Source organism: Ambystoma mexicanum, chromosome 4p (genome assembly GCF_040938575.1).
Source record: "Ambystoma mexicanum isolate Mex_15411 chromosome 4p, UKY_AmexF1_1, whole genome shotgun sequence".
In the NCBI taxonomy this organism is placed as follows: domain Eukaryota; kingdom Metazoa; phylum Chordata; class Amphibia; order Caudata; family Ambystomatidae; genus Ambystoma; species Ambystoma mexicanum.
The window spans coordinates 1,229,311,343-1,229,325,641 of record NC_090927.1 but is presented as its reverse complement, the minus strand read 5'-3'; the positions used below and the strand labels follow the sequence as shown (position 1 = coordinate 1,229,325,641).

Sequence of the window (14,299 nt, the reverse complement as noted above, 5' to 3'; positions counted from 1 at the left end):
TCTTCTCTCCCTGCCACCTTCGAGGATATACCCTTGTGCACTACACACTCATTCCACATTATCCAACCCTCACCTTTGCTCACAGCCCTTACTGTTTCTCTCATCATTCCTTACTGCTTCCCTTTTCTTTTTTTTTTTTATTTTAATAATTTTTATTAAGTTATGTAGTATACAATCATAAAGTCATAACTTCACAAACATAATGCAGTAAAACCTATACAATGGTATGGGTTAAACAGTGGTACAAGAAGGTGTTCCGAGAGAGCAATTAATTTAGTACACTGTGTATATTTAGGAGCTTCCCTTTTCTTTTACCCTCCCATTCTCGCCCTTTTTCACTCATATTTCTTCTGGGTTGTCAATAGAACCCGTTGTCAATTGAGTCCTACCTTTCTCTATTCCACTTCTCATTCTCGTGCACATCTGCATCTTTTCACATTCTCCCTTGAAACGTACTAGTGCTCACAAATGCAAAGAACAGCAGTAAACACCAAAACTATTAGCTTTGTCAATGCTTAACTTACAGATGTTGATCATTTCTGGATATGAAACCAGTGTTTTAATGCATTGCGTGCTTGCACATTTTATTCAAAAGGTGCTTGACTGAAATAATTAATTATGTTTTGTGGAGAGAATAGACCCGTATACAGCGAAAGTAAGAAATGTACAAGCAGGTGGTACAATTGCTTTACTTACGCCTTGATTTCCAGTACAAGGGATGTTTAAAATGTATGTTGAAAACAAGGAAATGGGGCGTTTTAAAAACATGCAAAAGGGCATGGGTACAACTTTAAACAAGAGTGCCACCACCAGGATATTATGTCTTCCTTTAGCCATTTACTTCGGACTCCCAGTCTTTCTGGCAGTCTCTGGTCCTTTTGATTAAGCCAGCAACAAAAGCTCTTCAGGTCATTATAAACCGCACCCCTCCTTTCTGTCATGCCAGTGCTATGCAGAAATTAGCATCAAGATTGTGGGGCCGTTTAGGTACGTTTAATTTCACAAAGAGATGCTAATTTGGACATATAGGCGGTTCTTCTCGAACCATTCTGAGCACGTTATTAAGCCAATGGCTGAATCAAGGAGTAGATGGGTATGGGTAGGGCACGTGTTTGCCCTCTTCCTCTGCGCTGCTGCTTGTTAAATTTAAGTGTTAATTGTTAATTATGTTAAAATACAAATCTCCCAGGCGGCTGTCGCTCTTGCCCTCCAACTGTGCTCTTATGTCCAGATTCAGGACGCTACATTTTTTCTTCAACCAAGGGTTGACTTGCACCTCTTCCTATATTCACAGTTCATAGTTGCAATAACGAGCTATCTGTTTCTATACAGGATATTCCCCTTGGTGGGTGAGACGAGACCCCTAACTTCTCTCCGGGTTCAAACGATTACACGAGAAAGTATTTCCTGTGTTGCGCGGTGAAGCCATCTTACACACGGCAGCACGACTGAAAAGTACTCTGATGTATTGTACCTCAATGGACCGAGTCGGCGGCCATGTTGCTAGTGGCAGACACTGCAAGGGGCGGGCGGGTTCAGCGGCAAAGGCAGGGCGAAGGGAAGGTCGCTGAGCGGTCAGCACTTGCGATCATTTGTGCAGGTTGGTGAAGTTCCCGGTTCTGCAGAACCATGAATGACGAGGATGGGCTACGGCAGCGGCGCCCCCTGCGGGCTCAAGTCATCTCCGAGGAGAGCCCCGCGCAGGTTGCGCGTGCGAGCAGGTAAACAGCCGAAAGTATAACTCGCTCCATGTGGCATGCATGTAATTACCCCCGGCATCAAACCGCCACAAAGAGGCAGCTAGCCTCTGATCACGCGATTTTCAATGGCTCTTTTTGCAAATGTGCAGCAGCACTGTTTGGAGCTGTTGGTTCTGCATGAAGACTGCGGGCTACCTGATGTAATTCCAGCCAACTTTGCAGACAGCCTTCTTTCATGTTAATGTTGAAGGTATCTATATAGCGCACAGTCACCAACGAAGTTGGTCTCTCATGCGAGTGAGTCGTGATGGGAACTGTAAAGTCTAATAGTACCATACCACTTTGAGCATTCGCTCTGTTTCTCAGGTTGCTTTGTCCAGCCATAGATGGTAGTGTAATATACATCCCTGGTAAACGTAGCACTAGTTCTTTTAATTTTTACAGAGCGTACCTTTAGTTCCAAGGTTCAAGAAGAACGCTTTGTCTTAATTTCTCCTGAGCCAAATATTGAATCGCCTCAGGCAGGATATTTAGTGCACCGCCAGTTTCACAAGCCACAGCTAGGCAGACAGACACGCACACACACACAGCATCCTGGCTTTGCAGGTCGTTAAGGTACTGAGGTTGCATATTTCTTTTAATCAGTGTTGGAGCCTTTCATGTACATGGCAGAGCATTTCCAAGTCGAAGAGCTCACAAAAGCACCAATTACGATGCAAATAACACAAAACGTCCACTTAATATGTTTATATCCATGATTTGTCTATGCAAATAAAGTAGCTTTAAGTCATTAATCAAATGTTTTCAACAACGGGCTGGAAATTTGTGTCAAACAATCTGCATATAAATCTTTATTACACAGCTTTTTTTGTTACATGTCTAAAATCAATGAAAGTCAAGTGGCGTTAAGTGTATTTTTCAGGTTGCCATTATCTTGCACTCTGGTATTTATAGTTTACCATTTCAGGATGTGAAAATTAAAGCCACAATTGTATTCTTATGGCTTAACATGTTGACATAAGGAGATGCGTGCTGTCATGTGGCTTTATTATGCAATTTGTCTTTTTTGACTTGAAATCCAACTATATGAGCCAAAGGTGTGTGATCTTGGTCATCCCCCAACGCCATCTATCGGCCAATCCCACATTTTTGTAGGCAGGCAAAGTACCACTAATTCATTTTTTCCACTTCCACCCCTGTGTCCAGTGCAACTGCTTAGCTGACAAGTGGCTATGGCCATTCTCTGACAAAGGCGAAAGGGCAATGTCAAAAGAAGGGCCAACTAGGTAAGCCGGTTTGGGCTCTGCTATCGTGATCAATGTAATGTCCTTGGGCACTGTGTACATTGTAGTTAGCATTCTTCCACCGTTCTGTTTTTCAAGTCTGAAAGTGGTAGACCGAGTAGGAATTGAAGTTGTAAAACGTTCAGTTTGGCCTCGGAGTAGAAGAAGGGACGTAGAAATTCGTGAAAAGAAAATCAAAACATAATCTGAATGTATACAATACTTCTGTGGCTTCAGCACTGGCATTAATATTTTAAACTAGAGGTAGAACCGAGCCGGAAGCCTAGCTTGGCCCTGAGAGCCAAAGGATGAGCAGTGCCATATACTGCCATTGGAAAACATGTGTGTACATTAGTCTGCACAGTATTTTGTAATTATCAGACGTGAAATACTAAAACATGGTGTGTTCATCATTACCATAACATGCTATAAAAGGTTATGTTTTTATCTACACATTACAATTACGAAGCTCCTATATATACCAGACTCAGGGTTGGACTGAGTTTCAAGTATTTTGGTTGCACCATAGGTTGGCATGGACAGAAACCATGTTGGCTACACTTCCTAAAAATGCAACTGAACATTACTTAATATCTGCCTTTGGTGCATCTTTGCAGTTTTGTAATTCTGTACAGGCTGTTTTCACACTACTGTAATGCACTGCATATTTCGGGCTGGGTGGAGGGGTGACTAATGTCTCTACTCCATGAGCCCAGATTGCACGTATTCATGTGTGCGCATATTCATGTGTATGACATCGCCCACTCACGTAAAATCTCACAGTGAGACAAATCTAAAAGTTCCTAGGGCATAGGCATTGGGCTGAAGTGATATTTTGGAGGGTCACAGCAAGAATGATGTGATTTAATTATGCCATGCTTCAGAAGCCACTTTATATATTTGGTTTTCCAGTGGCATATCTACTCCACAGGACTACTGTGAAGGCGAGGCACAATTGATTACTATTGGGCTCTATGATCGCATACCTCATGTATGAAGGCTATTCAAATGTCAGTTGGCTTTCCAGGCATGGGGTTATCTATTCCAGTGAATCCCACGTTGCCATTGACCAAGTACTTTCTTCTGCATAAGGGGGGCACAGAGGCACATATTGTGGTATCTATTGGGGATAATGTTGCAGAGCTGTTAGGCTTTAGTCTTTTGTCTATTGGGTTTATTACAGGATAAACATCATTGCTGATCTCAAGAATAAACTGACTGAATTACTAAAAATGGTGCACGTTGTCCTACAATGCTCTGGGACAGGACTGTGGGGTAACAGTTACATGTCCCCCGGACCTTGGCCCTATGGCTTTTGTTTTGTGTTTAGAAACGCAGACCATGGGCTTCTACTAAAATCTGGTCTGTTTTATACCTCTGGGCTTGCTTTTGGAGCTGACCAGGAAAGAAAAATAGAAATATAGGGAGAGAATAACGCTATTTCTTGGTGTCGGGCTTGGATACAGAAAGTTTGCAAGGTGTTCTTGGAAGGATGGGCAATGTGTGCCTCCACCGCTAGGTGTTGGACACCCCCTTTGTTGGAATGACCGTTGGGGTTTGAGAGAGGACCCTCAAGGGCTGGAGATACCCAGAGTAACCAGCCAGAGACCGGTAAAGCAGAACGAGGCTTTGACAGAAGGGAGCTGCAGGAAAAACAGATAGGATAAGGAAATAAAGGCACCAATACACATTGTGGCATAACCCCTTTGACACACTGTCTCCTTGCTCTAGAATGGCACGATGCATACGTTTCTGTCAGAGCCTCATAGAGTTGTGTCCTTTGGAATTAGCTGAGAGCTCGTGACATGTTTTTATTTATTTATGTATGCAGTAGGAACAATGCTCTTTTGATCACAAAAGAATGAGAGATAGATTAGAAATCAGATTTGACGGGAAGCAGTGAGCTTCTTACAATGGGGTGTGTTTGAGGGACATTCTGACTAGTTTGTAGAGGGGAGCAAATGGAACAGTCAGCGTGCGCAAGACATAAGTGGACATACATAGATGAAGGACAACCAACAATTGCAGAGTTTTAAGTGCAGGTAGACGGTACGGCCAGGTGTGCTCAGGAGGTGACCGTGATGGGTGAAGTGCTGGAGTGGAGGCAGAGAAGTGAGGTACAGAGGCAGGCTAGAGGTGAGGGAAACATGTTAGCTAGCAGTCATATGAGAGGTAAGTTAAGAGGGTAACTCAGGTGAGGAGGTAGGCTTTTAGTTTGGTTTTTAACAAATCTCTGTGGACTATTTCTCTGAGATATTTCCATGGAAGTGGAGCAGAAGTAAGAAAGAGTGGACACAAGAGGAAGCCTAGCGAGGGCGAGGAGCCACAAGGGTAGTCAAGGAAGCAGAGTAGAGATTATGAGAAGAAGAAATTTAAATCTTGCACTGTTTTGCATTGTCAGCCACCCAGATCGGTGAGGGAACAAGGAAGTGGGTATGACGTGAGGGAGTTCAAGGAGAGTCCTGGCAGCAAAGTTAATGATAGTGTCAAGAGGACAGAAAACATAGTTGGGGAGACCAAAGAGGATGCTGGCACAGTAGTCCAGTTTAGAGAAGACAAGAGTTGTTATGATTTGTGTTGCAAGGAGTGAGGTGCCTGGTTTTCCTAATATTTAAGAGGTTCAAGTGAGCTGTTGCAATTTTGGAGATGAAAGCGGAGAAGGTGGGAGAAGGGTCATAGGTGAAACTGCGGTTTCTACCTGAGGAAGAGGGGAGAGTGTCTGTCAGGTGGGAACTTTATAGGCAGAGGAAGAGAAGACAGAGAGCTTTTGGCAGCGAAGAAGAGAACTTCTGTTTTGGTATAGTTTAACATTCGAGAATGCAAAGCCATCAAATATTTAATGGCAGAGAGACAGTTCAACATTTTGATACAGAGGTCAGAGAAGAGTTCAGGAAAAGAGAAGATTTTGGTGTTGCCCGCGAAGAGTTGTTACGAGAACCCAAAGGAGGAGATTAGCTCCCCAAGAGCAGAGGTGTAGAGTTTAAAGAGGACCAGACCCAAGACATAGCCTAGTGGAACACCAAGAATTAGAGTAGTGAGTTGAGAGGTGTTGTTGCTCCAGGAGACAGAGAATTGGCGAGATGCAGGGTAGGATTCAATCCAGGCAAGGGCTTGATCGCGAATCCCATAAAGAAAGAGTATTAATGAGATCAGAGCATTTTTAGAGGATAGGTTGGAGTGTTTAGCAGAGGCGATGAATTTGGACACATTCATGAGAGCAGTTTCTGTGAAGTGGCAGGAGCAGAAACCTGCTTGTAAGGGGTCTCAAAAGTTGTGGATGTCTACGAAATTGGTGAGATGGTTGAACACAACCCTTTCGAGCACTTTATAGTAGTGCAGAAGGAGAGATTAGCCGGTAGGCTCAGGTCAGCCCCTTGTTTTTTTAGGAGAGGGATGACTGTAGCTGTTTTCAAAACGAAGGGAAAGCAAGTTGAGTCGTAGGACAGGCTGATGTTCAGCAAGGCAAGAGGCCACTAAAGGGGCAATAGGCTTGACTAGCTGAGGAGCAATATTGTCTGATGAGGCATAAAAGGGGTTAGCCTTCATCAGTAGAGATGGCAGTTCATCAGTACTTGTGTGACTAAAGTGGGAGAGGCAGAGGATGATGGTAGACTAGGTGGAGTGTAGGAGAACGAAGGTCAGGAGGGAGTCTCTAATTATGGAAATTCTTGCAGTGAAGTATTCAGCTAGGCCCTTAGCTGTGAGAGTGTAGTTCATAGTCATGAATTACGAGGAGTGAGTTTAGGGTGCCCTGTAGTGGCGAGAATGATTTGAAGCTGGAGAAGGCAGTGTTGGTGGAAGAGGCATTGGATGTGAAGGAGGAGACGGAGAACTGTAGGTCGGAGAGGAAGGGGGATTGGCAGAAGATTTACATTTCCTTTTAGTAATACGAAAAGCAATTGGGGAGGAAATGTCAGAGGGTGGAAAGGAGATGGTGGTGGAAACAATTGAGTGATCAGATATGGATGGTGTTACAGTAGGTTAAGTGGCTGAGAAAGAGGTGGAGATGAATAAGAGATCCAAAGAGTTACTCCCTGTGTGAATAGGTAGGTTATGGATAGAGTGGAGAGCCTGGTCAAGGTTAAAGTCACCTAAGAGAATGAGGATGGAGATTATGTGAACCGAGTGTGGCAGAGGAACAGTAGAGATGGTGGATTCAAAGGAGAAGAGATAGAAGAGGACGTGCATTGGAGATTATTGAGACAGGAAGAGAGTAGGTGTCTGATGCCTCCACCTCTGCCAGTCAGTCGAGGAGTGAATGAAGAATAGGTTGGAGTCGTGTAGGGCCGCCATAGTGGCAGTGTCAGATGGAGAAATCCAGGTTTCGGTGATAGCAAGAAGGTTTAGGGGAGGAGAGCTGTAGTGAAAGTAGTCAGTGGTAAGGGACGCTTTGTTGCATACATACTGAGCATTCCAGAGTGCAATGTTCAGTTGATGAGGTAAGGAAGAGTATAGAAGTTGGGTCACAGAGGCAAGGTGGATAATTTTTAGAGGAGGTATGGTTAGATCGTCGGCTTGTTTGTTGGATGGAGGTGGAAGAGAGATGGAGTAGTGAGAGATTCGAATTGTGAATTTTATAATAGGGATAGTAAAGGAGAAAGTTGTAGCATGCTGGGCGAAAGCATAGTGAGAGGTGACTAGGAGGAGGAGGAGCACCAATTTCTTGATTCAATTGTCATGCAATTTTTACAAGTTTACATTCTTCTGTTCCAATCTCTAAAACCTAATACATTCAGAACATCATGTCCATAGTTTTGTCTGTTTTCTTAACTCTTCTTCTGGAGCTCCAATTTCTGAAAGAACTGGCCAACTGCTATTACATAGGATGATTGTTCTCCTTCCATTAAACGAAACCACCAATCCTCTTTGTTCCAAATTTGAAGACCTTTAAGCACATGGCTTAAATGAGTATTTCTTAATGTAACTAGTCCAAAACAGGATAGCAGCAAATGTCTGATTGTTTCCTGATGTTCTGCGTTCTTACAAAATCGGCACTCATTGTCAATCATCTTATAGCTCTGATTTCATTTGTCAGAAGGAGGTTCAGACGTATCCGTGAAAAGATTTTGGGCAATGACTTACTAGGAAGTTTCTTCATGTAAGTTGTGAGTTGATTACTTTCCTTGCTGCTGGTGGCAGGTGAGATGTTAATTTATTTCTGGAGGCCAGGCAGATAGTCTGAATCCTGTCCCACTCTTCCGATGTTTTTGTTTTTAACTTGTTGGGATTTTGGATGAACTAATCTTCAGTACAGTTTATCTCCTCTAGGCTCCTTATTTTATTTCACCCAGTTTACCAGTACTTTGGTCTTCTTTCCTTCAATTTCTGTCTTTGCAATGGCAAAAATGTTTGTGCAATTACTTATGAGTGTCTTGCTGTATAACAACAATGACTTTCTTTTTACCTTTGATTGCAGCGATGGAAGGCATAGTTCATAGCGTAATGATGCCATTGAGATTGCCAACATCAAACTCCATACTCGCCACCAGAAAAGACCTTCCAGTCAAAGCCAGATCTCCCTTGGAATCATTGGCAACACCTCTGAGCCATAGATCAGGGATGGAACAACTTTTCCTTTGTAGAATTGTATGATCAGAATCATTGAGAATCGGCCGTACTTTCTATCGATCAGTCTGGCTTGTGAAGTTAATTCCTTTGCTTTTCCAAATAAGTTGGCTTGCATTGGGGCTTCACGTTTGCTATTGCTGAAGATCACTCCCAAGTATTTTAACTCTTTTACTTGTTCTATTTCCTGCCCTTCCAATTTCTGTTGAAATACCTCCATTTTTTTTTTTCTTTGTCGGCTTCCCCATAATCATCTTGTTTTTTTTGTTGTTTATTGCTAAGTTGTTCTTAGTGATGTAGTTAGCCAGGTTACTTAGCTGGCGTCGGAGTCCGATCGCTGTATGGTTTAATAGAATTAGATTCCTGCCTTCTCCACGTGGACAAACATTTACCCCCCACCCCTATTGTTGGGGGGGAAAAGATCTAACATTGGATTTGTGGTCCTTAAAGAAAAAGGTAGGTGCTAGGGGACACTCCTGTTTAACCTCTCTTGCGGTTTGGATTTCTTTCGACAAGCTACCTCCCTTATTCATTCGTACTCTCATTGATGTATTTCGATGGAGAGATTTAATTGGCTCTAGAATCGGGATATTTTCTCACTGGCAATTTTACCACAGGATTTCACGGTTGACCTAGTCAAATGCTTGGACCAGGTCAACGAAAGCCAAAAATATCCTTGGGCTGCCATCCAGTGTTCTTCCCTTTTAATGTACTTAAGAGGAGGATGTTTGATCAAGTTCCCGCGTCTTTTACAAACCCTGATTGAAAAGGGTCTTCATTGCCGGATGCTCTGGCCCAAGATTGAAAATTGTCCAACATCAGAGACCCGAAAACCTTATCAATGACATCCAGTAAGGCTATGGGACGATAGTTTTTTGCTGTTTCTCTAGGTCCACTCTTATAAATAGGAACCACGATTGATGTTGTCCAGGATGACGGAATGGATCTTGTTTCCATGCAGTTTCTGATGACTCTCTATAAATGAGAGGCCCATTCTTGTGGGTGTTCTTTTAGGTCTGCATTGGTGATTCCGTCTGGTCCCGGAGTCCTTAAGGTGTTCAGTTTTGATATTTTCTTCTTTATCTCTTCCATATCGTAAGGGACACTCCATACAGAGGCACTCTTCTTTTGGCAAGTTGGCAGGGTTTCATCTGGTTTTTGGAAAAGGGCTGTGAAGTAATCAATCCAAGCTTTTTCTCCTACGTTATTTTCCAAAGAGTTGTTTTTATCGTTTGTGGTTGTTTTTATTAGAGTCCAGAATTCTCTGGATTTCCTACCGCACACTGCTTTCAACATTTCGGCTGCTTCGGCCTGGTATAGGGTTGCTTGTTGAGACCTCAGCCAGTTTTTGTATCGCTTTGCTGCCCCGATGGTCAGGTCTTGATGTTCATGAGAATTGGTTTTCTGTGCCAGGTGTCTAGCCTTTCTACGTTTTTCCTTTCAGTGACCAGATGTATATCGTATTCATGCTGATAAAATGTTAATGTTTGATTGTGCCAACTTTTCTTCTTAATTTGGTAGGCAATTAGGAGTGGTAGGTATTCGATAGAACCTGCGGTTATTTCATCTCTGATTGCAGTACTGGTCTGATTGTAGGTGTCGGTTATCTCTATAATAGATTTTGCACTTAATCTAAGACGAGTACCACTGCTGCAGGCCTTGACTTCTGCCATCATCCTTGATCTTGCCTCCCGTCTTGTTATCCACCTGACCCTCACCAGTTCGAATTGCGGCGTTGGTGGTGGTAGTCCACACTCCAAGGTCCTTAAATTGAAATTAATCTAATCAAACACATTTTAATTCCCCTTTATAATGTTTGTAAAAAAAAAAATAAAATAAATAAAAAAAATAATCACTAAGAGGCGTAGATGAAGATGGCCGCCTAAACACATTTCTCCGGACTCCTGGTTGTTATACAGAGTTCTGCTGTGGTCCCAATGAGGGTGATAGATCTGTTGTGGCTGGCTGACTGCTCCTGGATGACGCGGGTATCAGACTGAGTCCTCTACTCAGGGAAACGCTGCTTGCATGCTAGGTCACATCCATATGTGGAGTAGTGATTGGAATGCTGTGGGAGACACGAGACCTTGGTACATGCCTTGTGACTGCTGCAGCCCGAAGATCTTGTATTGCTGATTGAGAGGGGCGATGAGATGGTGATGATCTACCAGTTGGTGTACAAGGGCATTACATTCATGTAGAATGCATACATCACAAAGAAGGGCCCGCTCCCGGTTGCAAGCGCGTTGTTCATGATGCTGAAGCCATGGAGGACTCTGTACTCTGGTGGGTCTCCCGGAGCAACATCGGAGCTCTGTGCCCGTTGCAGCCTTGCGCTACCGAAAGCTAAGAGGTGTGAGGAGTGGTATGATTGCCGGCCTTGAAGGTTGGCCCGTGCCCCTGGAGGAGGACCCATGAGCGTGTTGGGCTCTGTGCCTAGAAAGAATTGAGTGGCTTGGTCTGGCCTCTCGATCCTGTGGACACGGCTTTGGTGTCAATGTGACCCTGTGATGGCACGGTGAGGCATGGAGTGACTGGTGGAGGATCAGAGAGGCTGTGGTGTGGTTGAGGCGTGAAGTGGAATGGTGAATTGGGAGGTTTGGAAGACAGATGGGTCAGGCTGGACGTTTCCCCTGAAAGTCGTGGAGGCTAGGATATTCTCTCACTGGATCTGGCTGAGAATACGGCCTGCCAGGAGACGATCAGCTGCAGGGAGAAAGTGTTGGTTCTCCCTGAATGCTCAAAGTGAGCTTAAGCAGTGGAGTGACACTGGGGGCCGCCTGACACTTACCCACCTTCTAATTTCACTGGTGGAAGCCTGGAATAGGCGACATGACACAGGTCCATGCCCAGCAAATGGAGGGGGGGTTGGTTTGGGGTTGCTAGGTGACCTCCAGACAGATATCCTGTGTCCTATCTGAGATCAAGGCCTTCAGGGTGGCGATACAGAACACCATGTCTGTGATCAAAGAGAGAGTGGACAAAGTGGAGGACAGGGTGGAGGCCTTGGATTATAACCAACTGTTGACAGAAGTCCTGGAGGTGATGATGGAGACAAGGTTGAAAGACATTGAACGCAGGGAGCTGGAGATACAAAGCAAGTTGGATGATGTTGTTATAGGGAATAAAGGAATAACGTGCCCCTATTGGGCCTCCCTCAGACAGACGGTGAGATGCCCTCTGATCTTGAGGGAAAGGTAAACAGACCTAGTTAAAGGCCTGCTCTGCCCGGTAGTTCAGGACTGTTGTGTTTGATGGGGCCCATCGTGGTATTTGCATTTGTTTTATTTGTATAGCGCAGCCAGGCCCGAAGGCAATCGGGCGCGTATCTTCAACAATAAGTTACACATACAATAGATTCCAAGAATTACACATAGTTAGACGAGTGGTTACACTTAGGCAGGTTACAATTAACGTAGCAGATAATTCATAAATGTATACAAAGGTGCAGTATTATTCAGATCAGTAAGTAGACCCCATGGTCCAAAGTCATGTTGGGATCAGGCTGTAACCAATGGTTCATGTGTAGTGGTAAGCCAGAGCTTTGCTTTGTGTTTGAATGAGTTCAATGACGGTAGATTTCTGATGGTGAGTGGCAGGGTGTCCCAGAGTTTAGCCGCATGGACTGGGAAGCTGACACCTCCAGCTGTTTGCAGCTTATATCTGGGGATCGAGAGACCTTGATTTTGGACGGATCTCAGAGTCCGTGTAGGAATGTATTGAGTGAAACTTGAAGCTAGGTAAGTGGGGGCCAGGTTATTTATACATTTGTATGTGAGTGCCAATGCTTTCAGGGAGATCCTTTGGGAGACTGATAACCAATGAAGGTTCTTCCTGGTTTTAGAGATGTGTGCTGATCTGGGGATGTTAAGTGCAGCTCTGATGGCACTGTTTTGGGTGATCTGGAGTTTGTTGAGGTTCCGTTGGTTAGTGCCTTGTTATAAAGCATTACAGTAGTCCAGTTTGGACATAACCAATGTCCTGGCGATGGTGATGCAATTGTGTGTGGTGAGGGAAGGTCGGCAGGCTATAATTAGCTTGCAGGTGTAGGCTGATGCAGCTACAACTGCATTGGTTTGTCGGGTGAGGGAGAGTGTGGAATCGAGGTGGTTCTCGTATCTTTAGATACTTTGATGGAGTTACCGTCAATATTGAAGGAGCTGTAGAGTGGGTTCAGTTTGTTTAGTCTCTGTTGTGTTCCCAAGATGAGGAGCTCTGTCTCGTCATCATTGAGACACAACTCATGTTGGGCCATCCACGCTTGAATGAATTGGTAGATGTCGTTCAGAGCTTTGGAATCGACAATTTGGTCACCGGTAATGGGAATGAGTATCTGGGTGTCATCTGCAGTGGTTTGGTAAATACATTGTAGAGTGTGGGGGAGACACAGGACCCCAGAGGGACTCCGCAGGGGACTGATGCAGGATCTTCAGAGGAGGTAGGTGAGAAGACTCTCATTTGTCTGTTGTCGAGGAAAGACCTAATCCAATTGGTGGCCTTGTCCGAGAAATGGGTGGCAGATTTTAGGTGCTGACAGAGGATTTGGTGATTGACCAAGTCGAAGGCAGCGGATAAGTCCAATAAGAGAAGGAGGGCAAGTTTGCCGTTATCTTTTAAGTCCTCAATTTGTGTTTTCAGGTCTAGAAGAGCTGTTTCTGTCCCGTGTTTGGGTCTGAAACCAGATTGTCTAGTGCCGAGGAGATTGTTAGTTTTCAAGTAGTTCTGAATCTGAAGGTATGCTGCTCTGTCTAATATTTTTAGGAGGAAATAAACAGTGGTGATGGGTCTGTAGTTTGTGGGTACCTCAGGGTCTAGAGTAGGTTTTTTTAGGAGAGGGATAACCCAGGCATCCTTCAGGTTGTTGGGTACCATTCCAGATTGGAACGATGAATTAATAAACGTTGTTATAAAGGGCGCCAAGTCGTGTCCCAATTCCTTAATGATAGGTGCTGGGCAGGAGTCGCCTTGGCAATTGGGTGGTTTCAAGTTACAAATAATGTGTTCCACCTCTGAAATGGTAAGTGGGGTGAAGCTGAAAGGAGTGTGGGTAAAGGAGGCTGTAGGGAGTGACACTAGTTTGGAAAGGGGAGAGGAAATGAGGGTGGTTTGTTTGGCATTGATTTTAGATTGTAAGGTGGTGATTTTATTAAGGAGAGCGCTTTGAATATTATTACACCACGTGCTGTCCTTGCTACAGGTGTCGAGTGCAGGGGAAGGGGATTCTAATTCTTTGATGGTGCGGGTTCTGGGTCAGGGCCAGGACCTAAATCAGACCTGTATAAATGTCACTATTTCTGGGATAAAGAGGCCATCCTCAGGAGGCCATGGACCATAGGAACATTTGAATGGGAAGGTGCCTCGATCAAGTTATTTTAGGACCCATCGGCTTGTACCCTGGATCGGAGGCAACAATGTAGGCTGCTGACATCTTGGCTACAGACAGAGGCAATCCGGTACAGTTGGAGGTATTCCTTTGCATTTCCTTTTGAGATTGGTGGGGAAAGCTAGGAAATCAAGGAAGGGACTATCACTGAACAACTCCATGACCTGCAGGGTACTAAGAGTCCACCTAGGTTGCAGGGACAAATTCAGATGAAGCAAAGATTCAAGAACAATGTTTGAACATCCGTGAGTGAGGGAAAAAAAGTAAATAGAGCAAGGAAGTTCAGGAAGATGACTGTCTCTCCCCTGAAAAGAAGACTGCTTCATAGCTTTGAATCTTATGATATGAGGCGTTGGGGACTCTTGGTT

The 14,299-nt window shown here is 44.3% G+C and overlaps 1 protein-coding gene across 1 annotated transcript in view; it reads left to right on the top strand.

Annotated features, from left to right (window-relative positions):
- The first annotated feature begins 1,467 nt into the window (after window positions 1–1,467).
- APMAP (adipocyte plasma membrane associated protein) overlaps window positions 1,468–14,299 on the top strand; it is a 200,833-nt gene continuing 188,001 nt past the window's right edge. Inside the window, exon 1 of the mRNA XM_069606882.1 lies at window positions 1,468–1,721. Coding sequence (XP_069462983.1) covers window positions 1,630–1,721 — 92 coding nt within the window. The 5' untranslated portion in view covers window positions 1,468–1,629. The remainder of the gene's footprint in view (window positions 1,722–14,299) is intronic.